This window comes from Grampus griseus (assembly GCF_964374135.1).
Source record: "Grampus griseus genome assembly, chromosome: 20".
NCBI lineage: Eukaryota > Metazoa > Chordata > Mammalia > Artiodactyla > Delphinidae > Grampus > Grampus griseus.
The window spans coordinates 19,078,435-19,106,142 of NC_139014.1; the positions used below are offsets into that span (position 1 = coordinate 19,078,435).

The 27,708-nt window shown below is 46.1% G+C and overlaps 2 protein-coding genes across 3 annotated transcripts; one reads left to right on the plus strand and one right to left on the minus strand.

Moving 5' to 3' along the window:
- Positions 1–973: 973 nt before the first annotated feature.
- On the minus strand, positions 974–5,631 carry LOC309837792 (tubulin gamma-1 chain). The gene is made up of 11 exons (XM_082678630.1): positions 5,496–5,631; positions 5,065–5,177; positions 4,693–4,860; positions 3,764–3,832; positions 3,397–3,476; positions 2,866–2,992; positions 2,556–2,642; positions 2,293–2,442; positions 1,725–1,877; positions 1,481–1,642; positions 974–1,312 (listed from the first exon to the last, which is right to left on the minus strand). The coding sequence occupies exons 1-11, from the start codon at positions 5,542–5,544 to the stop codon at positions 1,115–1,117; spliced, it is 1,356 nt and encodes a 451-aa protein (XP_082534756.1). The 5' UTR covers positions 5,545–5,631; the 3' UTR covers positions 974–1,114.
- Positions 5,632–5,896: 265 nt separating this feature from the next.
- On the plus strand, positions 5,897–27,251 carry RETREG3 (reticulophagy regulator family member 3). 2 transcript variants are annotated; one of them, XM_082678628.1, is made up of 9 exons: positions 5,897–6,162; positions 17,900–18,006; positions 20,031–20,061; positions 20,992–21,118; positions 21,759–21,843; positions 22,648–22,785; positions 23,831–23,913; positions 24,559–24,691; positions 25,095–27,251. In XM_082678628.1, exons 1-9 carry the CDS (start codon positions 5,924–5,926, stop codon positions 25,550–25,552), a joined length of 1,401 nt encoding a protein of 466 aa, XP_082534754.1. In that variant the 5' UTR covers positions 5,897–5,923; the 3' UTR covers positions 25,553–27,251. The 2 variants fall into 2 exon arrangements, with proteins under 2 accessions (XP_082534754.1, XP_082534755.1); XM_082678629.1 differs by lacking the exons at positions 20,031–20,061; positions 20,992–21,118; positions 21,759–21,843.
- Positions 27,252–27,708: the final 457 nt, after the last annotated feature.

The following is a 27,708-nucleotide window of genomic DNA, read 5'->3' on the forward strand; positions in this document are numbered from 1 at the left end:
TCTCTGCCCATCAGTCCTGTGTCCCCTTTGTTCATGAAGGTCTGGCCTGTATGTTGCTCACTTTGTTCACGTCCAGAGCTTTATAAAAGATAAACTGGTTCGTGGAAGGAAAAGTGTGTCCCCAGGCTAACAGGCAGCAAGAAGGAAAAAAGTCTTAGTTCACCCAAAGCTCCTGTGTACTCTTCAGCCTCCACAGAGTTGCAGGAACTTTCTTGGGCTGCTTCATCTGCTTGCTGAGCCCGGCCAGCCCCAATCCTTTGCCCTTTTGATCCTGAAGATTTAGGCCACTATGTATTGACTACTTCCCTGCAATCTTGCACCAGAAGTGGAAGGCTCTGGCCTTTGAAATAACTGGAGACCACCTGAATACACTATTATGGTGCCCCAGATATGGGCCCATTTTGGCCCTGCTTACAGTCTAGACTTTGGATTTGGTCTCCTGATTTGATTGTCCTAGACTCCAGCTGCCTGACCAGGGCTCTCCCGGACTGGCTTTCTGTCACTGCTCTGCCTGCAGAAAGATTAAAGGCACTTGGGCTGACTCTATTGCTTGTCCGGAGCTTGGTGGTGAGGGTGGTGGCCACAGGCCTGCTGCTGTGACGACAAACAGAACACTCTGATGTGGGAATGTGAACCTGATGGAATGGTCACCATACAGGGAGGGGTGGGAGGGAACTGGGATGTGGAGTGTCAGATAGAGAGCAAGGCAGTATTTGTGGACCTTTTTGTCCTGGAAAGGAACGTCTCAGGTGGGCCAACCTCACCCATGTTCTCCAATACTGGGCGGGAGGAGGAAAACCTAGGGGAGGCCATTTGCTTAGAGTTGAAGGTGTAGGAGGTAGAGGAAGACCCTGTCGGAATGATGGAGAAAGAATAGGCACCACCTCCCCCAGTTCTCCAGGGCTTCCAAGAGACCAGTGACTTGATTTATAGCCAGTGCTTTATTAAACATAAATAGTCTCAAAAGAGGAGAAGTACATGTGTCTCCTGGCCATGTACTTGTATGTTTATAAGAAAGAGGTACGAGGTCCCTGATCTGTGCTCTGAGGGGGTGGTCAGGCAGGTGGGGCCTGGGCCAACCAGTAAGGCAGATGAGGGTCCCCATCCTGAGGACTCACTGCTCCTGGGTGCCCCAGGAGATGTAGTCGGGCCGCGTGGCTGCATGATACTCATCGATGAGCTGCTGCACGATCTCCCTGGACGTGTCCAGCTCGTCAAAGTTCTCCTTGAAGATGTCCTCCTTGCGGAACTGCTCCAGGAAGGCCTCCCGCTTCCGCAGCTTGTCGTACTGGCGACAGGTCCGCTCGAAGAGCTTGGGGTGTGCAGAAAGCAGGGGTCACAAAGAACCTCAGCGAACAACATGGCTCAGAGAGCCAGGGAACCAAGGCTGGGCTATCTCCACAGTAAAAAAGCCAGAAGCAGGGGCAGCAGGGGTGCGGCACAACCAGGACAATACTTATGTGCCAACTGTGAGACTCACCGAGGAGATGCTGGTGTGGTTGGCCATCATGAGCCCGCTGACCCTGTGGGCAGAAGGCAGGTAGGGCGACTTTCTGGACAGGGCCACCTGGATGCTGGCTGGGCCCCAGGGGATGAAGTTGGCCAACTTCCGTTCCCGGATCCTCTGCAGGCTCTTGTGCACCTGGGGTGGGCACAGGAGTGGTGGTGGTAGCCTCTCCTCTACCCCGTGGGCTCTGGGGGTAGAACGAAGGGGCCTCACCTACCTGGGTGGGGTCCACCTCCCCCTGGATGATGTTGAGGATGGCGATGTAGCAGTGGTTGGTCTGGCGATCCCGGCCCGTGGACACCATCACGTTCTTGGGCTGCAGGAGCCTCCTCATGACATCCAGGACCGTGGTCTTCCTCACGCTGGCCACCTGAGGGGACAGTGGCCACAGGGCAGGCCAGCACTCAGGGCACAGTCGAGAAACGCATGGACAGAGAGCAGCAGGCAACACACGTCCCCGTCAGACGCCGGGTAGTTTGGCCTCTGTGGGGAGTGTCCTTAGATTCAGGTCCACACTGAGCCTCTGCTGTGGGATCAGGGATCTCAGTCCTCCTGAGCTCAGCAAACTCATGCCCTTGTGCAGGAGCATCAGCAGACCCCGTACAGCCCGGGCCCTGCAGGGAGCCCCAGGCAGAGGGAAGAGGAGAGCAAGTCAGCCAGGAGGTCGCCCAGCCTGTGCCAGTCCCTGAGCGCAGGGCCCCTGGGGGCTGCACGGGGCAGCTCCGGGTGCAGCAGGAAAAGAGAAAGGCTAGTCAGGGCCTGCTGGGCCTGCGGGCTGCTCTTACCGACTGGTCTGTGGTGAGGGGTGTGTAGCCGGTCATGAGGAAGTGCAGCCGTGGTGTAGGAATGAGCGAGGCGATGAGGCCGATGAGGTCGTTGTTCATGTAGCCGGGGTAGCGCAGGGTGGTGGTGCTGGCCGACATGATGGTGGACACCTGGGGACAGGGGTGCTGTGTCAAGGGCCTTGTCCTGCGAGGCCTCCCCTCCCCAGACGGCACTCCGGTGAGGCAGGGTTCCAGTCCAAAGGAGTCTAGGAGTGAGGGCTCACCAGCTGGTTGATCTGAGAGAAGGATGGGTTCTGGATGTGCAGGCGGTCTGTGGCGATCCGGTTCAGGGCTGTGTTGTCCAGCACCACCTGGGGGGACCGAAGAGGGTGACAGATTTATGGGGCCAGAAAGGACAGGAGCTCTGCCTGATTCTGGGCTCTGAAGCTTAATTTCCTTGGCGCCAGAAAGACCCATCCAAAAGGGACTTGAACAGGACTGGGGCACAGGAAGGTCCCAAATGGACATTTAAAAATGCATGAAAATGATAAAATAGGAAGGTTGGGAGTGGAGAAGGGAGAATCCAGGACTCACCACACAGTCTGCGTTCTGGGTCAGCCTCTTGAGCGTGAGCAGTGAGTTGTAGGGCTGGACCACCACATCGCTCATCTCGTCCTGGTTGGGAAACACCGAGTATGTCTGCACCAACTTTTTGGGGTACCTAGCGGTGTTTGAGAGAGGATGGTCAAGGGCAACAGACTGGAGGCTTGGTAAACTCGGGGCATCCAATGACTGTCAGGGTGGGGACATTTGGGTGGGGTCACAGAACAGCAGAGAAGGGAGACTTGACTTTTGGAAGTCTGTAATCCAAAAGCGGGGAAGGGTAGAGAGACATCTTAGGACCTAGGGTTCTAATTCCAAACCTGCCATACTCCTTGAATTTTAATCTAAGGCTGAGATGCTAGACTCCATTTCCATCCACTGGGAGTGTGATTGGGTTCTTGGTCATTGTACCTTGTCTTTCCTCAATACAGGAGGGAATGGAAGGGCCCTTTCCTGCTCCAGGAGGGCCTCCCAGTCACCTGGGAAACCAAATCCTCCCAGCCCCTCAAAACACAGACTTACCTGTCGTTGAGCCGTTCTAACAGGTAGGAGCCCAGGCCAGAGCCTGTTCCCCCAGCGATGGAGTGACATAGCACGAAGCCCTGTATGGGGAAGGGGCCGACAGTGTCTACATATCTAGTGGCAGGATTTCAAACTGGACCCATCTCATAATTTCTTGGACTCCTATCTTCCCAGGCCCTCTCTTCCACTTCCCTCCCCGCCACACATATGCAGCTTAGGAGATTCTGCCTTGTTTCCAGCAAGGCCCTGTGGCTTCTGACCAATGCAAAGGGTACATGGGAAGGTCTTGTACCTAACAGGTGGCTTCTAAAGGGTGTTGCTGAGCCTTCCCCATGTCGGCTCCCACCAGCATTCCTGAGACACTCACCTCTAGACTGTCACTGCCATCTGCCTCCCGGTCTATGATGTCAAAAATGTCCTCATGGATCTTCTCTCCCTGTACAGACATGGGGGGTGTCAGAGTGGGACAGGACTAAGGGACAAGGACTCTGACCTCAGAAGAGCCACCCTCGATTCTCCTTATAGCACCTAAAAGTCCTTTTTAGGAGCACAGTGGTCCTGCTTTTTATTTGCACTGAGAGGTAGTACAGCCTAGCGGTTACAAGCAGGCCCTCTACATCCAGACTGCCTGGGTTCCTATATTAGCTCTAGTTCTAGTTGGCTGGGTGACTCTGGGCAGGTTACTTCATCTATACCTCAGTTTCCTCATCTGTATAACGAAGGTACTAATACAGGTCCGCAATTCCTTATCTAAAATTCTTGGGGCCAGTTACGTTTTGGAATTCAAGTATTTCAGATCTAGGAAGGCAACATAGAATGTATAATACGTACCAAGTAAAATGCCAGTGGGGGTCTGAGGGGTGCTAATCAAATACATTAATATTTCTGCAATGGAAGTTATGAGTAGTGACAAGTTGCAAAGAAACTATAAAATAACCTGTCTCCATTGAGATTTGGTTTTGCTGCTAAATGAGTTGTTATAAATCATCTTTTGGTTTCAGAGGGTTTTTTTTAATTCTGGAAACCCACAGAGCCTGTGGACCTGTAGAACCTACCTATAGGGTTGTTGGGAGGTTTAAATAAGTTAATATACGTAAAGCACTTAGTATGGCCTGGCACACAGCACTAGCTAGTACAGTTTCTTAACAATATTACATAGTTGGCTTAGAACTCCCCTCAGCCATGTCTCTCTCTCTACAGTCACACATCCTCCATCTGGTTCATCTCTCTCTAGGAAGTCATAGGGCCTGTCCCCACACGGGAATGGAGTTGTTCTGCCAGGGAACAGCAAATGACCTGGGAGAATCCGCTGGCCCAGTTGTTGCCAGCTCCTCCTCCATGCTCTGACAGGTAGATGTTCTCTGGGTTGTAGAGCTTGGCATAGGGGGAATTGAGGATGGAATGGATCACCCGCGGCTCCAGGTCCAGCAGCACCGCCCTGGGGATGTAGTGCTCATCGTCTGCCTGTCAAGGAGAGTCCAGGATCGGGCCCAATAAGCTCGGGCCCACCCACTCCTCCAGTCCTCCCAACTCTGGCTCCTGCCTGCCCTCCCTCTTCAAGCCAGCCGCCCTGGCTCCTCTGCCCAGCGGGTTTCCAGTACCAAGCCACTGCCCTTCCCTTCAGGCCCCCTGGGCCACTACCGGCCCTGGCCAAGTCGCTGGGGGCACCTGGTAGAAAAAGACGTCCTTGCGGTCAGTGCCTTCGGTGGCGAACTCCTCCACGATGCCCTCGGGGCTGATACCATGCTCGGCGCACAGCTGTTTCCAGAACTCGAACCCAACTGGGGGGAGGGGCGGGCGGGGGAGAAAGAAGATATCTAGGTCTGGGTAGGTTCCAGCTAGGAGCGGGGACTGAGCGCCTGGGTCCAGGGATAGGAAGTCAAGCTTCGGGAGTCTCCCGTGTCAGAGGAAAGGGCTGTATGTCAGCGACTGAGCAGGGGACGGCCCCTCGGGGTTGGGCAACTGGACACTGGGTCAGGTATGTCCTGCCTTTCGGAGAACTACGATTCTGGGAAGGGCCGATGGAGTCCAGGATCCCACAGCGAGATCCCATAGAACCTAAGGAACCTGGCTAGTGGAGGGGCCGGAGGTTCGCTCACTCTGATTGCCGCACTGGCCCAATTGTAGGGTGATGATCTCCCTCGGCATCGCTCCTCAGGCACCTGCGTTGCAGCCGCTCCCGCCAGCCCAGCCGCGGCTCGCTAGCCCGCTAGCCGGACGACGCAGGCGCCAAACAACTCGCTCCGCCCACGAACATTCTTCGCTCCAATGAGAACTGAGTTCTGCCGACCGCACTTCCTTAATCACTTGGTTTCAGTCTTGCAGACTGCGCGTGCGCGGCTCCTGATTGGGGCGCCGGGGACGTACTTTGACGCAGCGTTCTTCTCTCTGGGTGGACAGGAGTTAGACCCTATGCGCAGGCGCACTGTGGAGGGAAGCGGCCTTCCCGCCGAATCTTGCACCTGCGCAGTTGGTGTTATTGTGACTGTCGAGCCGTGGCCCCGGATGTTGTGGCTGCCGGGGGGAGATGGCGGAGGCTGAGGGGGTGGCCGTGGCCCCAGGCCCAGCTTCGGGGCAGACTTTCAGGGGCCGCCGCAGTATGTCAGGCTCCTGGGAGCGTGACCAGCAGGTTGAGGCGGCGCAGCGGGCCCTGGTGGAGGTGCTGGGGCCTTACGAGCCTCTGCTGAGCCGGGTGCAGGCAGCCCTGGTGTGGGAGCGGCCAGCCAGGAGCGCCCTGTGGTGCCTGGGGCTGAACGCGGCTTTCTGGTGAGAGAACTGGATCCTCGGAAACCCTCCGAGGCGCGAATTCGTCAGGTTTCTCTAAGACTCTATCTCTCGCCCCCCCTTATTTTCTTCGCTGCATTGGCTCCTTCCTGTACCTGCCTAATTTTGCCTCACCTTCCACTGCTTCCCGCCTGCGGCTTTAGCACCGCAGTTCTCCCCAGGGCCTTCCAGTTGTTTCCCGTGCTTTATCTGCTCCCGCACCCTCGCCCCGCACATCTGGCAGGAGCTTCTAGTAACATCTTGAGCCGCTCGCAGTGAGCGAGGGCGCCTCATTTTAGCCAGGGGAAGCTGTGTCCCGTTAAGGCCATCACCTCCCTTCTCTTGTCTGCTCAACAGTGGTTTGAAGACTGTCTCCAGGGATTTTAGTAATTATTATTGGGGTAGATGCGTGAGGTGTGAGCTCTTGAAAAGGTATACATAGGTGTGATAAGAAAACAAACTTGAGCGATCTGAATTAGCATGTTAGATAGATATCCTTTCGCCCACTCGGGAAGTTTGCGAAGTCTGAGCGTCCGTGAGAGCCTCCATAGTTGCAACTTGAAAGAAAATTGTAAGCTTTTAAAGAACAGTTATGAAATAGTGATTGTGAGATTTCACCCGTTTCAAAGTCACGTATGACGGCAAGTCTTCCCTGTTCCAGGGAATTAGAGAGGCATCCTTAGCCACGGTTTATAGCCAGGGAAATTGAGGGTGTCTAATAGTGTGTGTATTTTCCTGAGCTGGAAAAGTGGGGCTACAAGTATGCTTTAAGAATCTGTCTGTGTCATGCTCTGTGAAAATGGAACTGCTGCTTCTGAGTTGTCATCACCTAAAGTGGACTTAGGTCTTCATAAGATGTGCCAAGCAGAGTTTGGATTTATTAATAACTAGGGAAGTATTATTGATCAGATGCCAAGGGAACTGAAGTGTAGGGTGGCTTCTACAGCTGAGTGAAATAAAGCTGTTCTGGATAAGTCTGAAACAGAACAAAGTGTGTGTTTCCAAAACAAAATTGTTTTTGCTAAAAATACATTTCCTCTTGAAATTCTTGGTTTTAAAACCAAAACATTTATTATCCTTTGTCTGAAAGAAGACTTTCAGTGAGCTGGAGCAAAATGAATAATTCCAAGTTCATTGACAGGAAGACACACTGGTGCTTATTACATTAATCCTCTCACAGTTTGAAGGAGACTCAGGTTAGAGGTGTCACAGCAGTTGTTGCTTCTAGAGTCTTGAGCAAACTTGATGATAAACTTCTCCTACAGCATTCTTCATTCATTCATTCATTTATTTTTAAATTATTTTGTGTCCCTCATGACTTTTTTAAAGAGTGTTCTTTTTTTCCTTCATTTATTTATTTATTTTTGGCTGCTATGGGTCTTCCTTGCTGGGTGTGGGTGTTCTCTAGTTGTGGCGAGCGGGGGCTACTCTTCATTGTGTTGTGCGGGCTTCTCATTGCAGTGGCTTCTCCTGTTGTGGAGCACGGGCTCTAGGCACGCGGGCTTCAGTAGTTGTGGCATGTGGGCTCAGTAGTTGTGGCTCGCGGGCTCTAGAGCGCAGGCTCAGTAGTTGTGGCGCACGGGCTTAGTTGCTTCACGGCATGTGGGATCTTCCCGGACCAGGGCCCGAACCCGTGTCCCCTGCATTGGCAGGCGGATTCTTAACCACTGCGCCACCAGGGAAGCCCCATTTATTTATTTATTTTGTTATTTTTAAAAATAAATTTATTTATTTATTTATGGCTGCGTTGGGTCTTTGTTGCTGCATGCAGGCCTTCTCTAGTTGCGGCAAGCGGGGGCTACTCTTCATTGCGGTGTGCGGGCTTCTCATTGCGGTGGCTTCTCTTGTTGCAGAGCATGGGCTCTAGGCGCACAGGCTTCAGTAGTTGTGACTCGTGGGCTCTAGAGTGCAGGCTCAGTAGTTGTGGCGCACGGGCTTAGTTGCTCCGTGGCATGTGGTATCTCCCCGGACCAGGGCTCGAACCTGTGTCCCCTGCCCCTCTTCATTTATTTATTTATATATTTATTCTTTTGCGGTACGCGGGCCTGTCACTGTTGTGGCCTCTCCTGTTACGGAGCACAGGCTCCGGACGCGCAGGCTGCGGACGCGCAGGCTCAGCGGCCATGGCTCACGGGCCCAGCCGCTCCGTGGCATGTGGGATCCTTCCGGACCGGAGCACGAACCCGTGTCCCCTGCATCGGCAGGCGGACTCTCAACCACTGCGCCACCAGGGAAGCCCCTTCATTTATTTTTGATAGTGTTTCTTCCTTGATCCCCAGGTATCTACTTCTCTCCTTGGCTGTCTGTCAAAAACCTTAACTGTAGCACCTCATTCTGGAGCAGTTTCCAAAATGACCTTTTCTTCTTTTCCTGTCACCTCCCTGTCCCAACCTCTAACCGCAGACCATTTAGTCAGAACTTCATTTCCTACATTGGGTTTCCTAGGGGGCCTAGGAAAAAAGTTGATCATAAACCAGTTTGTGTCAGAGTGTGACTGATATATAAAAACTTTATCAGGATTTAAATGAATCCTGAGAAACCAAGGGTTTATTAATGCAAATAGATCAGTAGCATGTATGTTGTTATTTTTGAGGAGAGGGCTTTCCACATCCCCCTTGCCTGAGAGAGATTTTCAAAGTAGAATGTGGGGTTGAGGTCTGCACATAAGGAGCCGCTCTGACTGAGACACATCTTTAAATGTTAGTTATCTTTAATTTACTGGCTCCCAATAGTATATACTTAAGTTTACTAATATGCTGTGTTTAGAATCTCACTCAGATCCCCTTTACCTACTCTGAGTCTCTTAAAGCATCAGCGTGATTGGTCTTTATCTCTGGCATTTCCTGGTAGCTTGCCTGTTGTGTATCCAGAATGCAGTTACTCCTGTTACGTTCCCATCAGGCTCTAAGTAGCTGAGGGAGAGATGTAGCAAAATGAGGGTGTGACTCTTGAGAATGAAAGAGCAATTGGGTATGCCATTTTTGGAGAGGACTCATACCTGTGAAGGGTGCAAAATGACTGACCCCAGAGGCTAGGGTAGTTTTAGCATTGGAATTCACAGGATTGTTTGTTTTAGGAAATGAGCTTCCTTGGAAGGTAGTGTGAGGTTCAAAATAAAAGTTAGACTTCACATTCCAGTAGCGTCAAATTGAATGTGGGTGTTGACATTTTGCTTAGGAATGTTGAAGAGTAACTGCTTTGTTCTCACTTTATTTAAAAAAGCAATTTAAGAAACACAGGTGGATCCATTAGCTCAGGTCAGAGAAAAATCAAATCTGAAACATTTTACTTTTCTTTCATTATTTGTTTTGAATAATGATATGTCATTACCTGAGGTGTTTTATACATTTTGAGGTATTAGAAGACTGGATAGGAATACAAACAAATCATCAGAATTCAGGCAGGTAGCTCTTAACTTTCAGTGTTCTGTCTTCTCATTTGAGGTTTTTCCATACCTGTGAATGTGCCCTCTTACATATTAATAAAAAACAACATAAAAGATAGGGATAGATGTAGATGCCTTGCTCCTATAGTATTTCAAGGCTTTCACTCTTATTTTCAGGTTCCAGAAAAATTATAGTGATCATATTAGAGATCTTCCAGCCTATATTGCTTCTGGTCACTTACGTTATTTTCTCTAGTGTAATAACAGAAATGTCAGGCCTTCCTTATCAATAGCCTATATTTTCATTAGCCTCAGCACCACCTGTAAATGAATGATTTGGGGGAAGAATATGAGTCAGCAAGAGTCTGTCGTGACGGGATCAGAAAAGAAGAGTTTCAGTAACTTTTTAGTTTGACTCATAAGATAAGGGGAGGACAAAGGAGCCCTGGAAACGTGTGTGAACTCTAAGCCCTCGCACCGCCTCCTATGAAGTACATATGGTTCAAGGAGGGCTAGATGACTGCTGAGCTCCTTTTCAGTTTTTAGCAGTCTGTGATTCTAGATGGTCTTCAAATTAGGAATATTGATTTAGAGCAATCCACAAGCTGTTTTTTTGTTAAGATCTCTGTTGGGATCTGCTTTTACAGTCACTAGTCTGAGTTAACCAATCCCCCCCATCCCCCCCCCAAAAAAATGACCGGAGAAGTGATTAAAGGTATACCACAATGCTGATCTAAAAGGTTAGAATTTGAGGGACTTCCCTGGTGGTCCAGTGGTTAAGACTCAGTGCTCCCAATGCAGGGGGCCGGGATTTGATCCCTGGTCAGCGAACTACATCCCGCATGCCGCAGCTAAGAGCCCGCATACTGCAACTAAAAGATCCCGCATGCAGCAACTAAAGACCCTGTGTGCCGCAACTAAGACCGGACGCAGCCAAATAAATAAATAAATATTTTTTAAAAGTTAGAATTTGAGTAAAAAGTAATAGTGAGAGATAGGAGATGGAAGGGGGGGCCTATTTAAGTAGAAACATTTGTTCTGTGGAAAAAAAAATCTACACGTCAAATTTCAGATGAAATCTATTGAGCAAATGTTTCTGATGATAGTTTTGGAGGGTTCTTGTTGCTTTTGATAGCAAGGAAGACTCCCAGAGATGCCTTGGCTTACTTTTTTTTTTTTGCCTCTCTTTTGCCATCAGTTTTTATCTCTTCTTATTATAAGGTTGGGTGCTTTCTTTTTTTTTTTTTTTTGAATTTTATTTTATTTTTTTATAGGTTGGGTGTTTTCTCTCCATTAACATAAGGTAGGTCATTTGCAGCTAGCTGGTTTCATTTCTGGTTTTGTGCAAGCAACAACTATCTCTACATGATATTGGTTGGGTTAATTTGTTTTCATTCTGATTTACCAGTGACTGGCTCATTAAGCAGACAGCCACAAGTGCTCTACAATAGTGGGCTTTCTGTCCCTATAGGATGGGATGCTTTGTTCGAAGTGCCACTGAGCGAAGCTTACTCCATAATAACAAAGGAACCCAGAAATAGTATCTTCTTTGATTGCAATAGACTTGGGATCTTTCTTTTGTTTATGATTATAACAAACTTTAATTTATCTGTACTAATGATGAGGATCCATGGTATATTTGACCTCAGAAAAATTGTTTATTTTTGAAATTTCTCATGATTTTTCTGGACACCAGATTGTTTTTCCAAGGAGTATTCTATTTAGACTGATAATTAATTGGATTTTAGCCCATAATAAAGGGGATGGACAGTTTATAAAAAGACAAAAAAACCCAAATAATAATAAATCAATAGATATATAAATTTTTACGTATTAGTAATAAAAAATTCTAATATAAGTGGCAGTGAGTTACTAATTTCTGCCTATTAGGTTTTTAAAAATGATAGTATTTAATTCCGGGCACAATATGGAAAAACTGGTTTATGGTTGATAGGAACATAAATTCAACAGACTTTCTGGAAAGTAATTTAGCAACATGTATTAAGATACTTAAAAAGTTATTACCTTTTCAGGGGCTGGGAGAAATGGGGAGTGATTGCTAATGGGCATGGGTTTCTTTTTGGGATGATCAAAATGTTCTAAATTAGATAATGATGATAGTCACACAACTCTGAATATACTAAAAAACATTGAATTAGTTTGAAAGGATACATTTTATGGTATGCAAACTGTATCTCAATAATACTGTTACAAAAAAAAAAGTTAATGCTTTTTGACCTGGTACTTCTATTTAAAGTGGCTAATCATAAATAAGGTCAAAGATTTATGCTCAGTGATATTAGTTCAGCTTTATTACATCAAAAATTGGAAACATCTCAGTTCAATTAGGGAAAGGTTTAGAAAACTAATTGTAGGGGCTTCCCTGGTGGCACAGTGGTTAAGAATTCTCCTGCCAATGTAGGAGACAGGGGTTTGAGCCCTGGTCTGGGAAGATCCAACATGCCGCGGAGCAACTAAGCCTGTGCGCCACAACTACTGAGCCTGCGCTCTAGAGCCCACGAGCCACAACTACTGAGCCTGCGTGCCACAACTACTGAAGGCTGTGCGCCTAGAGCCCGTGCTCCACAAGAGAAGCCACTGCAATGAGAAGCCCACGTACCGCAACAAAAAGTAGCCCCTGCTCACCGCAACTAGAGAAAGCACGCGTGCATCAAGGAAGACCCAGTGCAGCCAAAGAAAAAAAAAAAAAAACCACCTAATTGTATCTGTGTATGATGTAATCATTTTCAAGTTGTGGTGCTTTTCTGGTGATGAAGGAAAACATGCCCATGTATTTTTAAATGAAGGAGGAGGTTTTTAAACCAGATATTCTATATACTTCCATGGAGTTTTTATATTTGAATATTTTTTTAAATGAAGAACCTCTGTTGCCATTTTAGGATATGTGTGTAGATAATAGGTTATTTTTTAAACTTTTTACTATGGAAAATTAAAAACATATATATAAGCAGTCAGAATAATAGTATGTATTACAATTGTACCCAGCTTTAAAATTTTTCATTTCATGGCCAATTTTGTGTCTTCCATACCCCAGTTCTTTTCCGCTTCCTTTCTTGTTTTGAGGGAAATCCTAGACATCATGTCATTTAATCTCTTAAGTGTTTCAGTATGTGACCCTGAAAAATAAAGATTTTTTAAAAAATCACTACCATTATCACATGTAAAAAATTAATGGCTCCAGTCAGTGTTCAAATTTTCTCATAAATGTCACTTTGTTTTTTCAACTGTTCTTTGGGGTTAGCATCCAAATGCAGTCCACATATTGTGACCGATTGTTCTGTTTTTAGCATCTCTTTTACTCTGTTGCTTCCCTTTCAGTCTTTTTTCCTCTGCAATTTATCTGTTGAAGAAACCAGTTTGTCCTGTAAAGTGTCCTACAGATTGAATTTTGCTGATTGCATCCCTGTGGCGTAACATGCTCCCCTGTGCTCCTGTGTATTTCCTGTAAATTGGTAGCTAAATCTAGAGTCTTGATCAGATTTAGTTTCAAAAAAAAAATTTTTTTTTTTATTGGCAAGACTGTTTCATACGGGTGATAGTGTACTAATTATTTTTATTTTCTTCCTTAATTAGTAATTATATTTTCTAAAATTTCTCCTGTAAACATGCTTGCCTTTAGAAATATGAAAAAATAAATATCATTAAGGAAAAGTCTATTGTGAGCCTACACTGGGTAGAAGGAGTAATGGGCTATGGGCAGTAACCAAATTAAATAATTCACATGTGAATATCCAGAGTTGACTGCATTTGTAGTTATCTTTGCTAAATTGGAAAGTTCTCATGCTGATTATAGTTGCTGAAAAATGTTTTGCATGTTGTCTTATCAAACTTGTACACATATCTGCATGTGAATTTTTTGGCCTGCGTGAATAGACGTTGCAGGACTAAACTAATCCAGAGGAATCCTCCCTTATTTTTCTTCATTCCTTACCTATACCAATCTCACAAGTACTTTATCTTCAATTTTGTCTTGTCCTTGTGCATAGTTGCAGAGGTTTTTTTACAGGTAGGCTGGCTTCCAAGTTACCTCCATAAAATAAAAGTGTAGTGTGACTTTAGTATATCCCAAACACATGCGCCTGAGATTGACATTTCCTTTTTGTATAAGAATTTAGTATTGAGGGCTGAAGGAAAGGAGCACACACTTATCCATATTCTTTTATATTTGATAGACCCCCTAAGGGAATTAATAATATTTGATATTAATTGTCTGGTTACCTTGGAGAGGTAACTCTAGTGGTTTGAGGTGGTCTTTCCATTAGTTAAGATTTTATCTATATGGAAGAAGCTATTTTTCCAAGAATTGTTATTTTGCACCACACAGAAAAACTCTTCTTCCTCTTAAGTTTCTGCATTGGCTTGTTCAAGGAAAGGTTATCTTATATCTGGCTCTAAAATTGAATTATGGACCAGGATTAATCTGGTTCAAGAAGATGCGCACAGTTTCAGCCTTCATGATCCAGAAAATATACCCTTTGTAAAACTCTTTGCTGATTCAACTTTATCTGCAGGATAAAATCCAGTACGCTTTGTCATGAAAGGCCCTTCGTGATCTGACTTCTGCCTCTCTCCCCATACTCATCCCCTCCCTCTGTTCTTTAAGTTCCAGTTCTATCATACTACTTGTAGTTCCCTAAATACGTCATTCCAGCTGGCTCTTCTCCCTAACTGAATGTCCTCTCTTTCCCCGCATCCTTTTGCCCTGTTGTCTTACCATTAATCTTTCAAATCCCAGCTTAGATGTCCTCTTTGTTATCGTTAACTTGTCATGCTATATTACAAACACGTACTGACATAAATACACTTGAGGGTATGGTCCATGTTTTACTCTTTTCTGTAATTGGCCTACTTACCACAAGGCCTCAGCATATAATAGGCAATTAATAAATGTTTGAACTGAGTTGAAGCATAGGTGGGGGCTCTAACAGGTTACTAAAATAGTCCAGCTCTTGGAGAAACCGTATTTTTATTGCCATCATCTTTGGAAAACTGACCTTTCTTAGGAGAGCTTAGTATCCTTTCCCTACCCCAATTTATATTTGTGTTAATAATCATGATTTGGGAAGCAGAGATTGCAGACAGCCTGGATTGCCTCCCCAGAGAGCCCTTTCAAGTACTCCAGAGAGAACAGTCGTGCCACATCCTGCTGCTGGGACATGGAAGCAGCAGCACTGGGGAGCAGGATGCCCTCGAGCCCTTCTCCTTGGCCTTGTTAAATTTCCTTGTTTGTTGGGATGATGAACTGGCTTTGGAGAGAAGATTAATGGCCTGGGGCAGCTCTAGAGGCTTAAATCTATTAAACTACTTTCATTCTGTAATCTCATATGTAATTACAGTATCCTTCAAGTGATGGAGTGGAAATATTGGAATAGGGTTGTCATTGATGACTGGATTTCTAAGTTCTTGGTTTCTTCCATCCCCCATTCTTTGTATAGTTTAAAAAATTATGTGACATAGATTCATGTTTATTGAAAACAGTGCAGAAACGTCTAGAGACCAAAATTAAAGTTCCTCTGACAATTCCTGCTTGCATATACGTATTCATAGATCCAGATAAAGCTTTTTTTTTTAATGTAAGGATTATACTCTTAGTATGGTGTTCTGTGAATATGTCATTAGGTCATGTGTTGAGGAGAGAAGAGGTCATTTATAACCAACTCTTGGTCATCCTTACTCTTGTTTGATCAGTTGCTGTGATGATAGCTAACGACACTTCTACATTGTAAAACTGAATAGGACATATATTAGGCTATATTAGGTGCCTTGTATTTTCTTGTCTTTTTAGCAAGATCAACTATGATACTTTTTTTTTATTTTGTTAGTTGTTTTCTTGCTGCTTTTCTAGCTCTCTGTTCCTTTCCTTTTTTAAAATAAATTTATTTATTTATTTATTTATGGCTGTGTTGGGTCTTCGTTGCTGTGCCTGGGCTTTCTTTAGTTGCGGTGAGTGGGGGCTACTCTTCTTTGTGGTGTTCAGGCTTCTCATTCTCGTGGCTTCTCTTGTTGCGGAGCATGGGCTCTAGGCGCGCAGGCTTCAGTAGTTGTGGCACGTGGGCTCAGTAGTGGTGGCGCACGCTTAGTTCCTCCGCAGCATGTGGGATCTTCCCAGGCCAGGGCTCGAACCCGTGTCCCCTGCATTGGCAGGCGGATTCTTAACCTCTGTGCCACCAGGGAAGCCCAACTACGATATTTCTATAAGTGATTAAGTATGTTGTTTCTAATACCTACAAATAATCTTGCATGATTTGTTATTTTTTAAAAAAATATTTGTCTGCATTGGGTCTTAGCTGCGGCATGTGGGATCTTCATTGAGGCATGAGGGGTCTTTCATTGCAGTGTGTGGGTTTCTCTGTAGTTGTGGCCTGTGCGTTTTTCTCTCTCTAGTTGAGGCGTGCGAGGTTAGTAGTTGTGGCGCTCAGGCTTAGTCGCCCCCGCGGCAAGTGGGATCTTAGTTCCCCGACCAGGGATCAAACCTGTGTCACCTGCATTGGAAGGTGGATTCTTTACCACTGGACCACCAGGAAAGTCTCCTGATTTGTTATTGTTAACATCACATATAGATGAGGAAACTGAGGCTTAAAGAGGTAAAGCTAGTTTATTCAAGGTCATCAACTCAGAGTGGCTGTTCAGAGAAACAAACTCAAGTCAGTCTAAGAGCCATGCCTGCTGAACCGCCTGTTGTGATGCATTTGGCTTCCTTCAAGATCTTAGAACACTGTTTCTCAAACGATCTGCAGTGAAGGACTAGTGTTGTCGTTTTCCCCAGTCTATTTCTGAGCAATACTTTTGTAAAATACAGTATAAATGAGTTACTAGATATGTTTAAAATGCATACAAAATACAAGCCCAAATATACCCTTAGATTCAAAATTACTTGGTCAAATTGCTAAATTCTTACTTTCAATTTTTATACTTATTTCCTCACAGTCTGGTAACGTCACTGGACTACAGACACTGTACAGGGCATTGCCCTAAAGGCTTTAGAGTTGGATCATAGAAAGACTCATAAGAACTAGCTTTTTTTGAAAAAAAATTTTTATTGTGAAAGATTTTAATTATATAGAGGTAGAGAGAATAGCATAAATAATCTGAAGTACTCATCACCCAGCTTCAGCAATTGCCAGCTCGTAGCCAATCTTGTTTCCTCTTCTTTCATACCCTTTCCCTTGCCAAGCTATTGTTTTGACACAAATCCCAGGTATCATCTCATTCATAAATATTTTAGTATGTATTTCTAAAAGATAAGGACTCTTTAAAAGCATAACTTCCATAACATCATAGCCCCCAAATTACAATAATTGCTTAATATCTTCAGATGTACTGTCAGTGTTCAGATTTCCCAGATTTTTTGTAAATATCTCTTTATGGTTGATGCCTTCTAATAAGAACTAGCTCTTCCTTTATTCTCTTAATGTGATACATTACAACTGTTGAGTTTTTGTATGTTGAACCACCCGTGCATTCCTGGAGTAAATCCCAGGAATTGGTCATGGTGTATAGTCCTTTTAATATGCTGCCGAATGCGTTTTGAATATTTTATTGAGGATTTTTGCATCTATATTCATAGGTATCAATATACTTTAGTTTTCTTGTAGTGTTTTTGTCTGGCTTTGGTACCACAGTAATGTTGCCCTCATTAAATGAATCAAGAAGTGTTCTCTCTTTTTCAATTTTTTGGGAAGAGTTTGAGAAGGGTTGGTGTTAATTCTGGAGAACTGGCTTTTAGATGTAGTTTCAGTGCTCACTTTCTGTGTGACCTTGACCAACTCGTTTTACTTTTTTGAGCCTTAGTTCCTTCCTCTGTAAAAGGATATCTAATTGAATTAGGTGCTCTTTAGTGCATGTCTGTCAGTTTGTTGCCCTGAACCAGGGTCTAATTTGGTAGAACGATGTTTGCTTTCATCAAAACAACTTGGTCAGTACAAGAATGAATTTCGGGAATTCCCTGGCAGTCCAGTGGTTAGGATTCTGCATTTTTCCCTGATGAGGGCCCAGGTTCAATCCCTGGTCAGGGAACTAAGATCCCACAAGCCGTGCTGTGTGGCAAAAACAAAAACAAAGAATGAATTTCTCCTTGATATTAATAGAATCACAGGCTTGAAAGTTGAAATGGGCTTTAAGAGGTTATTTGGTTTAGTCCTCTGCCTTTACAGAAGCAAATTATTATCTCTGCACCATAGGTAAAATAGCTGAAGTCCAGAAAGTTTAAGTGATTTTTCCCAAGGTGTATAACTAACACTTAAGTCTGTTTACCACAGGACCAGTGGTGCACATATGGTCTTTTCTGAAATTAGCTTAATTGGATAATGATCTTCTGTTCTTCCTTCTCTTTAGGTTCTTTGCCCTGACATCCCTTCGTCTTGTGTTTTTACTTGCATTCAGCTCAATGATCATTGTGTGTATAGATCAATGGAAGAGCAAAATCTGGCCTGAAATAAAAGGTAAGTCTGGTAGCATTTAGAACAATCTGAACCTGAAATGGCTTTTCTGTCATTTTTACCTTTAGTTTTAGGGGGTTTGGGGAGAGTATGTGGAGCTGGGAATATCTTTTGAAGTCTGAATTATTTGCTTTAGGAGACGTTTGAAGGGCTAGTGCCCCATCTGTAGTTCCTTAGAGCTGAGTTCTGTCCTTCTCATTGTTTATTAAGCTTAGGAAATCTGTATCCGCCACCTGAGATATTCTTGCCCTCATAATTGGCCTGAGGAATAAATAGTCCTCAAGTTGTTAAAAAATAATTCTCCTCACTGGGTACTACATCATTACCAAGACAGTATCAGTTTGCCTCTGGAATTTCTTTTAAATTGTTTATTTGCAAAGCACTAAGTTAGGTATTATGACTTAGATAAAGTCCTCTAAGATATGGTTCCTTTTATCCAAGATGATACGTACGTAAACATAAGAAAAGTTACAGAACAGCACCAGAGATGTCACAGTGCAGTATGTGATCAGTATGTTTGTCATGTATTTTGGCCCTAGCTCAAGCCTTGAATGAAACAAAGGATTTGGACAGGTAGAGAGATAAGTGGGTTTCTATGGGGGTCAGAGGCTTGATTAGTCTGAGGAACCAGAAGCTGCAAAGCATCTCCTGAGGGCAGGGAACTGATCATTTTCACAGGAGTGGAGAGGTCATTAAAGGGAGTGCTAGGAAATAAAGTGTGTTGGGATTAGATTTTATAAGGGCCTTTAAGTTAGGCTTAGAACCTTTATCCTATAGATAGTGGGTGGTCCCTGATAATTCTTTTTTTTTTTTTTTTTAATTATTATTTATTTATGGCTGCGTTGGGTCTTCGTTGCTGCACGCGGGCTTTCACTAGTTGTGGTGAGCGGGCTTCTCATTGCGGGGGCTTCTCTTGTTGTGGAGCACGGGCTCTAGATGCACGGGCTTCAGTAGTTGTGGCTTGCAGGCTCAATAGTTGTGGTGCACGGGCTTAGCTGCTCCGCGGCATGTGGGATCCTCCCGGACCAGGGCTCGAACCCGTGTCCCCTGCATTGGCAGGCGGATTCTCAACCACTGCGCCACCAGGGAAGCCCCCTGATAATTATTTTATTAGAGCTATGTGCTGAGAAGATATTAAAGATTAATTTGATAGCATTTTACCCAACCACATGGTTAGAGAAAAGGGCGAAGAAGGGAGACTCTGGCTGTATCTGTGTGAGAAGTAGTCAGAGAGGTATCAGTGGAAACAAACGATGGATGGCTTGGAGAGCTGTGAAGACGGAAGACACGTCAAACTGATAAGTAGAGGTTAGGAGAGTAAGGGATAACAGCAGCTTTGGGATTTCAAAGCTAGGAGAGTAGCAGTGGCATTACAGTTAGATGTAGGCAACGTCAGGCAGGGCAGTTGGTTTGGGTGGGGAGTGAGAGAGAGGAAAATTGATGTAGGTCGGACATGGTAATTTTGAAGTGTTGGCAGAATATTCAAACCATAGTATACAGCTTTTAAATACATTCCCATCCTATTTTGGAGAGACTTCAAGGAATCAGGTAGTTCGCCCACCTGTCTCATGGCTAGTGAATGTCAAAAGACTTTACGTCATTGATTGTAGTTAATGGGTCTCTTTTTAAAGAGAATAGGCAGATTTCTAGAGTTGAAGTAGTCATATAATGCCTTCGTAACCTGGCACACACTGATGCATACGCGCAACCCAGACACACTTGAGGGGTGGGATGGACCTTTTTTTATGTGCGCCTTGGCTCTCAACTGTAGTAATTAGAAGGGGCCCTAATGCTCCATTTGGATCCCCACCCCATCCCACCAGAGAAAAGAGCAGGCATCAGCCATCATTCCCTTGTCTGCAGCTCCCTAACTCTGGCAGTATAACATGGTGTCTCCTTTTTGTTGTCTATTACTGTTTCCTTTTCCCCAAACCCATTAAAACTTGAGCTATCAGACCAACAGCCTAACATTTTCATGTTTAAGTTTTCCTTACCAACTAATGCTGGTGTTTGTTTTAATATTGTAGTGCCAAGACCCGACGCATTAGACAATGAGAGGTATGGAACACTAATTAAATCCCTTTTTGTTGCTCTGATTGATTCTCTTGTTGTAATATTCTGGTTATAGGTTGTTAACTCCATGTTCTAGATACAAAGTATAAGCTGAGAACCTAGTCTGTTACAAATAATCATTTTAACAAATCCTCAAGTTCAGGAAGGAATATGTTAAGATGGCTAGTGTCCTCTGATATTTATAAAAGATGTTTCTGAGAAAGAAGCATTACAGTGCCCCATAACCTGACATAACCAAGGAATTGGCTGCATTATTCAGCTCTAGTATGAAAACTTAGAGGCAACTTACTTCATTTGTCTCCTGGCTTTTATACCAGGTCATTTAGTGTTTTCTGTAACCTCTGGCTGTTTCAAGTTCCTGGTCAGAAAACACAGTGGTTCCTGGCATCAGCAAGCCAAAGATTCCCCTTGTGGCTTACAGCTCCTGCTTTCATTTCTCAATTCATTCATCTCATATATTTGACCCAAAGAATTTTCTTTGCCATGGTTTATTTTGGTTTTGCTTTGTTTTCTCTCTCAGGGGCACATCCTTTGCCTCTCGCCTCTGCAGCAGTGGTATCAGACTGTGCTCTACTTTTTTCCCTGCGTTGCAATCACAGTGAATTGCAATGGTCTGAGCCCAGGAAAGATGTTTTTAAGCACAAAGGGCCTTGGAGCTGGTGGCAGGTTTACACACGTGGATTGGGCTGCTTGCTCATAGGGTGGAGTTGTCAGAACAAGTCTGCCCTCCTAGTCCTTAAATTCCAGTTTCAACCTGGTGAGCCAAGAAGAAAGTCATGCTTCACCTCCAGAGCAACTAGGACTAGCCACTTCCCAGACCCTATTTAAACCGGAAGGATTGGCTGACTTCACAGTGAGATGCGGGGGGAACCTTCAACACCCTCCTTTCACAGCTCCCCCTTCTCTCTCCCATAGCTGGGGCTTTGTGCACCCTCGGTTGCTCAGCGTGCCCGAGCTCTGCTACCACGTAGCTGAAGTCTGGGTTAGTGGGACCATTTTCATAAGGAACCTTTTGCTTTTCAAAAAGCAAAACCCAGGCAAGGTAAGACTCTTCCCTTTTTCACTCTCATTTCTGCCTCTCAGTTCAGTTCATGCTAAACTGAAACAGCCCTTTTACTACCTACCCTCCTTCAAGAAAGGAAAGACCATGGTGTTTGTATAGACAAGGGAAGTTGTCGGAAGGGGCTTCTGACTAAGACTAAGGCAAGAGCTTGACGATTCCTTCTTTGGGTGCTTGCTACTTAGATTAGGCCATCTTCCTGCCCCAAGATGGGAAAGAAAGCTTGCTTGTGTGCATTCTGTGTCGTTAAACATGTGGTAGGTGGTTGAGTTTTTTATTTTATTTTACTTTGACTTAAAAAGCCCACCACCAACACTTGTTTTCAGAGAGAACTTTTGGCTGAGTCCTATTCAAACCAGTTTGCCAGCATGAAAGGTGCGGCCCTGTGGGGTTAGCCATGTGAGAAGAGTTTGAATAGAAGTGGACATCCTCCCTTTCCTCCCAAACAGAATCACCACTGGATGCAACAGTAGCTAGGTACATGTCATTCTGACATGTCCATGCTTTACTCAGAGGTCATAAAGAATCATTTCTATCACATCTCCATCTTAGCCGCCCCCCATGCCCAACCCAGTCCCCTGCCGTATAGCAGAAGCTTAATACTGTTTCCTGACGCCCCCAGTTCTGCTTGCTGAGCTGTGGGATACTGACCTTTTTGGCTGTCTTGGGCCGCTACATCCCTGGGCTCCTGCTCTCCTACTTAATTCGTAAGTATGGTATATACCTCCCCCACAAGCTTACCCTCCTCATAGCTTTTCCAGCCATAGCTAACTCTGGGTTTAGGGAGAGGACTTTTATATTTTGGTTCTCCAGGAAATGACCTTTTTATATTTTCATGTCCTGTTTAGTGTCATGAAAATATCTTTCTTCTTACCTGTATCAGGCTCCCCACATATAAAGTCCTTTTCTTACCAAGTCAGCTTTAGAAACTGATGAGGGTCCACTAACATATATTGTGTTACCAGCTATAAAGGACTGTCTGTCCCTATTTCAGGAGGGAATTTTTAGAGTCAGTGTATTGTATAACAGTAGAACATAACACTTAGGGGATCCTCTACTAGCTTCTGTTTACCCTGGAGCACTTTTTTTCCCCCTGGAGCACAGTTCTGTAAATTTAGTTGCTTCATACTGGCATGAACTCTGTCTGCTTGAGACTGGAAGAACTGAGCAGTGATGGCCCTGGCCATTATATATCCGAAGCTCACATGATTTGTTGTGTATTTGCTGAGGCATTGTTACCATTTGGCCTTATTTATGGCTCAGCAACACCCATATGCAAGTGACAGCACTGCCTGGTCCTGCCCTCGATGTGTCAGCATGTACTCCGCTATGCACAGCCCTGTAGGTGACTGCAGAAGTCTTTGCCCTCCGGAACCTTCACATCTGTGAAGATGACCAGCAGAATTAGAATTTGTTGTGTCCAAGCCCTAAGGACACGATAGCAGAGGGACAGTCAGGACTGTTTCATGCAGCCCTTTCTCCATTTTGCCACTCTTTCCCACTCCTCTCAGTTGTCACTGTCATGATGTGGCCCCTTGCTGTGTACCACCGACTGTGGGATCGAGTGTACGTACGACTGAAGCCAGCTCTGCAGCGGCTGGACTTCAGTGTCCGTGGCTACATGATGTCCAAGCAGAGAGAGAGACAATGTAAGTGTCAAGGGGAAGCTTCCTTCCACTTGGACAATTTGGGGAGGAGAAGGAGAAGCCCGTAGGTCTGACATAATAGGTCCTTGAACACGGAGAAGTGGGATGTGGTTGGTGTGTAGGGGGTTGGTGGTAAAAGTGACCTTCTATTCCAGGGAAATCTGTGCAGGCTTACTAGTTTTTCCCGTTTGGAATTCTAGACGCTCCCATTTTAAACAAATAACGAGAAAAGTTCTCCCAAGTCAACTAAAAGACAGACAGTGAAGATATTCCCAGTGTTAGCTTCTTTTTATGAAGCACGTCCCATGTGCTGGCTGCTCTGCATACGTTGTCTTATTTAACGTTTATAACAACCTTGAGAAGAGGGTGGTATTATCTTTTTCTGGTTGAGTTTCTGGTTGAGGAAACTGAAGCTCACGGTTAGTAAATGGCAGAGCAGGTCTTTCAAACTCCTAAGCTCGGCCTCCATTCAGTACTGAAAGCTGCCTTCCAAAAGTAATTTAAAACTGGCTTCAGAAGCCAGAAGTGTACTAGCCCAGGATCTTCCAACACACGAGTGACAGTCGTGCGAACTTTTCCCTCTCTTCTGTGGTATGGTCAGGTTGGGTTTTCATTAAACCCTGGCCCTCTAAGAGCCCTGCACATGGGCACCAAGGCCCAGCTCCCCCTAACGCAGCCAGTTGAATAGTACCAGTCCTCAAAAGGCTGATTCAGCCCAGGTGGGGCATCTCCCTTTGCCCTCTCTGTGACAGTGTCCGCTTTACACATTGACATCTGGTCTGTCCCTAGCTGATCCTGAGAGTTGTTGACAAGCCTGGTAGTTGATCATCTGACCAGAACAAAAAGGGAGGGATGTTGGAAGAGAGATCTTTCTCCTGTGTTATCAGCTTACCTTGCCACTTAGGCTCAGCAGCTCCTCCCTCAGGCGTTGTTATGTAGGCTTAGGGGGTTCATTCTCGTGTTCTGATTTTATGCCTTTGAAAGCCAAAGGGGACAGGGGTTTCCCCTCAAGGGAAGGCGTCAAGGCGTTTTTGCTCTTTCCACACAGTGCGCCGCAGAGGTCTACACGCAGAACGCGCTGGGGACAACCACAGTGACAGTGAAGAGGAACTTGCTGCCTTCTGTCCTCAGGTATCTTGGGTGTGGGAGCTGCGTCGCTGGCCAGGTTTTTTTTAGCTCCTTTTTAACCATCTGGCACTCATGTTTAGACAGTAACCAGGTTTTCAAGCTCCCTGTGGGCTCTCCAGGGACCCAGCTTCTTGCCCTTTTCCAAGGACCTCACTGCCCCAAGAGCAGTGAGGAGAGAAGCTAGTTTTATATTGGGACTTTGTATGTAGAATCTCAGTTTGAGCCTGGTGACCAGCACACCCTCTTCCATGCCTCCTTTTAACCCTGCCATCATGGCAGAACTTCTGCAACTGGTGTGATCATTTTTTAAACAGCCCGGCTTGCCTTAGGTCAGGCAATGTGTGCATCCTCCTGGCACTTGTGAAAAGTATTCTCTGGATCAATTATTTGCTTAAGAGTAAGTGGCTGGTTGACACCCAAGACTGCTTTCCTTCCTGTGCTCAAGACCGATGAAAAAGGGTGTTTTCCCTGGGGGAGCAGCCTAAAAGGGGTCAAGATTTTGACTCAAGTCCCCATGCATGCCTGGTTACACTGTTGGCCTTAAGGTAGCCTTTAGGGCCAGCTCACTGGTGAAGCTGTAACTAGGGAATTGCGCACGTTTCTAATGGCACCATCTCTTCAGGCGTGTTGGTCTTTTCTTTTCCTAAGCTGGATGATTCTACTGTTGCCAGGGAATTGGCCATCACAGACTCTGAGCACTCGGATGCTGAGGTCTCCTGTACAGACAACGGCACGTTCAATCTTTCACGGGGCCAGACACCTCTAACAGAAGGCTCTGAAGGTAGAGGAACCTTGGACCCAAGTTGATATTGGCCCTGACTGTTGCCTCTCAGCTTCCCGGGCAGCGGGGATACTGCCCTCGCTTCTCCTGTTTTCTGAGCTGTGGAGCAGGTGGCAGAGCAGCTTTAGGGGTATGGCTCCAGCCAGGTGGCACTGCTGCTCTCCTAGAAATCCTCAGTCCCTTATAGCCTCAGATTCTCGGCTTATGGGGGACATAGCAGAGGAAGAAAGGGGGAGTTCTCTGGCCAGTAGAGGTCACAGCAGTCTGTAAGTGGAGGGGGAAAGCTGACCGGTGCCAGAAATCCAGAGTGGAAACATCTGGTTACTTGGAGATGACTTGGTGGGGCTAGGGCATAGGAAGGCCAGGCAGTTGCCATGTCTCAGACACTCCTCTGTTCTCCCAGACCTAGATGGTCACAGTGATCCAGAGGAATCCTTTGCCAGAGACCTTCCAGACTTTCCTTCCATTAACGTGGATCCTGCTGGCCTGGATGATGAGGACGATACCAGCATCGGGATGCCCAGCTCGATGTACCGTTCCCCACCAGGGGCCGAGGAGCCTCAGGGCCCCCCTGCCAGCCGGGACGAGGCTGCACTGCCGGAGCTTTTGCTTGGCGCCCTGCCTGCAGGATCCAACCTCACCAGCAACCTTGCTAGCCTGGTCTCCCAGGGCATGATCCAGCTGGCCCTGTCAGGGGCCTCCCAGCCAGGCCCTGCTGGCCTACCTCCCCGGAGAGCCACAAGAGGTGTCCTCCGGGCCCCCAGTTCAGACCTGGACACTGATGCTGAGGGGGATGACTTTGAACTTCTGGACCAGTCGGAGCTGAATCAGCTGGACCCTGCCAGTTCCAGGAGCCACTGAGGCAGAGACTCCCCTTGGGGTCATTGTGGTTTAGGTTTTTTTGCTCCCCATTCCACTTAAGGTGAAGGGGCAAGGGAAGAACCCAGGTCCCAGCCCCCGAGTTATATATGTATGCTCAGTAGCCTGGCAGATGCGCAGAGGCCTGATGAGAGAGGACACTCACTCCTCTGCCACCAGCTGGACACTGACTTCTGAGCTCAAGTCACTGAAGTGAGAATGTGCTCCCCTGAGGGACACTTCTCTCCATCAGGATGGTGGTATTTCTGGGGAACAAAGTAGTCAGGGGTATTGGTTCCCTTTTGAGGGGATGCTGCTGTGTGCTTCTAAGTATGGGTGCTCAGAAGCCCTCAGTGATAGATCCCTTCCTTCCTCCCTCCCTTTATCATCTCCCGAGAGCTCCAAGTCAGGCAGCTGGGAGAGTTACACTGTCATCTTCCTCTTTTGCTAAGCCATGCTTTGATTTGCCTTTTTCTAAGCAAGCTTGTCCTTTGGTTCTGCAGAGCAGGCCTGTTCCCTCTGCCCCAGCCCATCCTCATTTCTTGAGGCCTAACCTCCAGTGCTCCAACATATTGCTTGTGAAATTTAAGAATGTGAACATGAGGTGGGGGTGGGCCTCTTCTACATTACTTTGGGCCATGGGGTCAGCTGGCTGGGAGGGTGAGTGCCTCTATATCTCATGGTCTCACTGAATGTTTTGGAGCTGCCTGGTTATTTTTGGTGCTGCTAACCCCTGGCTCCATTTGCCCATCAGCCTGAGCAGTGAGCAAAGCAATACCATGCCATACCCATTTCCATGTTCCTGTTCCTTCCCCTGCTCCTCCTCTGGAGAAGCAATAATCCCACATGGGCAGTGTCAGAGTAGCACTTTACAGATGGCTCAGTGGCATTCATCCCAGGAGCCACCAGTTCTTCTTGCACCAGCTATTCTTACTCCTTGTTCAGCTCCTTTAATAATTTTGTTTTCAACTCCTCCCCAGTTTGGCAGGGCTTCTTTTAAGGATGAGCCCAGTTAGCAAGAATGTGTCTATAATCAGCAGAGACCCCAGTAAAGGGTATCTGTTCTACTGCCCCTAATAAAATCATGTGAGACAAAAATTTTAAAAGGTCATTAGTTCTAAACCTGTGCCTCCCCAATCAGAGCTCAAGCTGAACTCTTCTGTCCTCTTTCCCTCTGCATTAACCCTTTGCTGATCCTCAGGGACCACTCCCCCAACACCCCTGTAGCTGGGTGAGGGATGTTGGACAGAGCCCATTTTCACGTGCTGCAGGTGGGAGTGTGCTAACATGTTTGCTCTTGGTTGATGGACAAGGTAGAGGCCAAGGAGTGAAAATAGTCAACGGTGAGAAGGGAGAAGAGCTAGGTGTCTGATTCATAGTCACTTCCCTTTGTGGAAGGTTAGGATAACGGCCTCTCCCCACTTTAGTGTTCTCAAACAGACTTTGGATACCTTCTCTCTTCCCAGAGCCCAGATGTCTTACAAGTGAGCTCTGATGTGGAAAAAACAGGTGTGGGAAAGGAGTGGGACTTTGTGTGTTTGCATGAGTGTGTTTAGCTTCAGGCCTTGGAAATTGGCAAGAGGGAGGGAAGGAAGGAGAGCAAAATCTTTGGAAGGTGTTTCTTGTACCTGCGGATCCTGCTCTGAATCTCCTTAGTCCTCCACTGTGAATTGGGATGGGGATGAGGGAGGGAGGGGTGCTGGGGAATAAATCTTGTATGAGAACAATCTTTTAAGAGACTGATGTTGAATGGTGCCTTATCCTTTGATAGGTCTTGTTAATCTGAGATGATATTAATTTGAGGAGGTGATAGCCTCAAAAGAGGAAGCCCATGTGTGAGGGACCCACCTGCCCATCCCTGTTTTTCCTTCTGTGATGGCCGGAACAATCACCATGGTGGGAGGCTACTTCCCCTCTCCAGGAGAGCCCGGATGTGAGCATAACCGGCACTCTCGGCTGGCATCTAGCCTGCAGTTCCGTCATTTCTAATTCTTAATATTGTCCCCTAAACGTGTGAAGACAAGCACAGGTTTCAATGGCTAATGAGATTTTAGGTAATAGAAGCTTTAAACATTAGCACCATGGCCCTCTGGATTGTTTGAACCTGCAACTCAACAGCTGCTCTTTGGCCTTCAGCTGACCTCAGAAACTAGAAATAC

Excerpts from the sequence above, each read along its gene's own strand:
- LOC309837792 (XM_082678630.1), bottom strand. The coding sequence starts at position 5,544 with ATGCCGAGGGAGATCATCACCCTACAATTGGGCCAGTGCGGCAATCAG. Across the intron at positions 3,833-4,692 it reads GGGCCAGCGGATTCTCCCAG|GGAGAGAAGATCCATGAGGA; the intron begins GTCATTTGCTGT and ends ATGTCTGTACAG. Across the intron at positions 2,443-2,555 it reads TCTCTCAGATCAACCAGCTG|GTGTCCACCATCATGTCGGC; the intron begins GTGAGCCCTCAC and ends CCCTGTCCCCAG.
- RETREG3 (XM_082678628.1), top strand. The coding sequence starts at position 5,924 with ATGGCGGAGGCTGAGGGGGTGGCCGTGGCCCCAGGCCCAGCTTCGGGG. Across the intron at positions 21,844-22,647 it reads CCTGCTCTCCTACTTAATTC|TTGTCACTGTCATGATGTGG; the intron begins GTAAGTATGGTA and ends CACTCCTCTCAG. Across the intron at positions 23,914-24,558 it reads TTGCTGCCTTCTGTCCTCAG|CTGGATGATTCTACTGTTGC; the intron begins GTATCTTGGGTG and ends TCTTTTCCTAAG.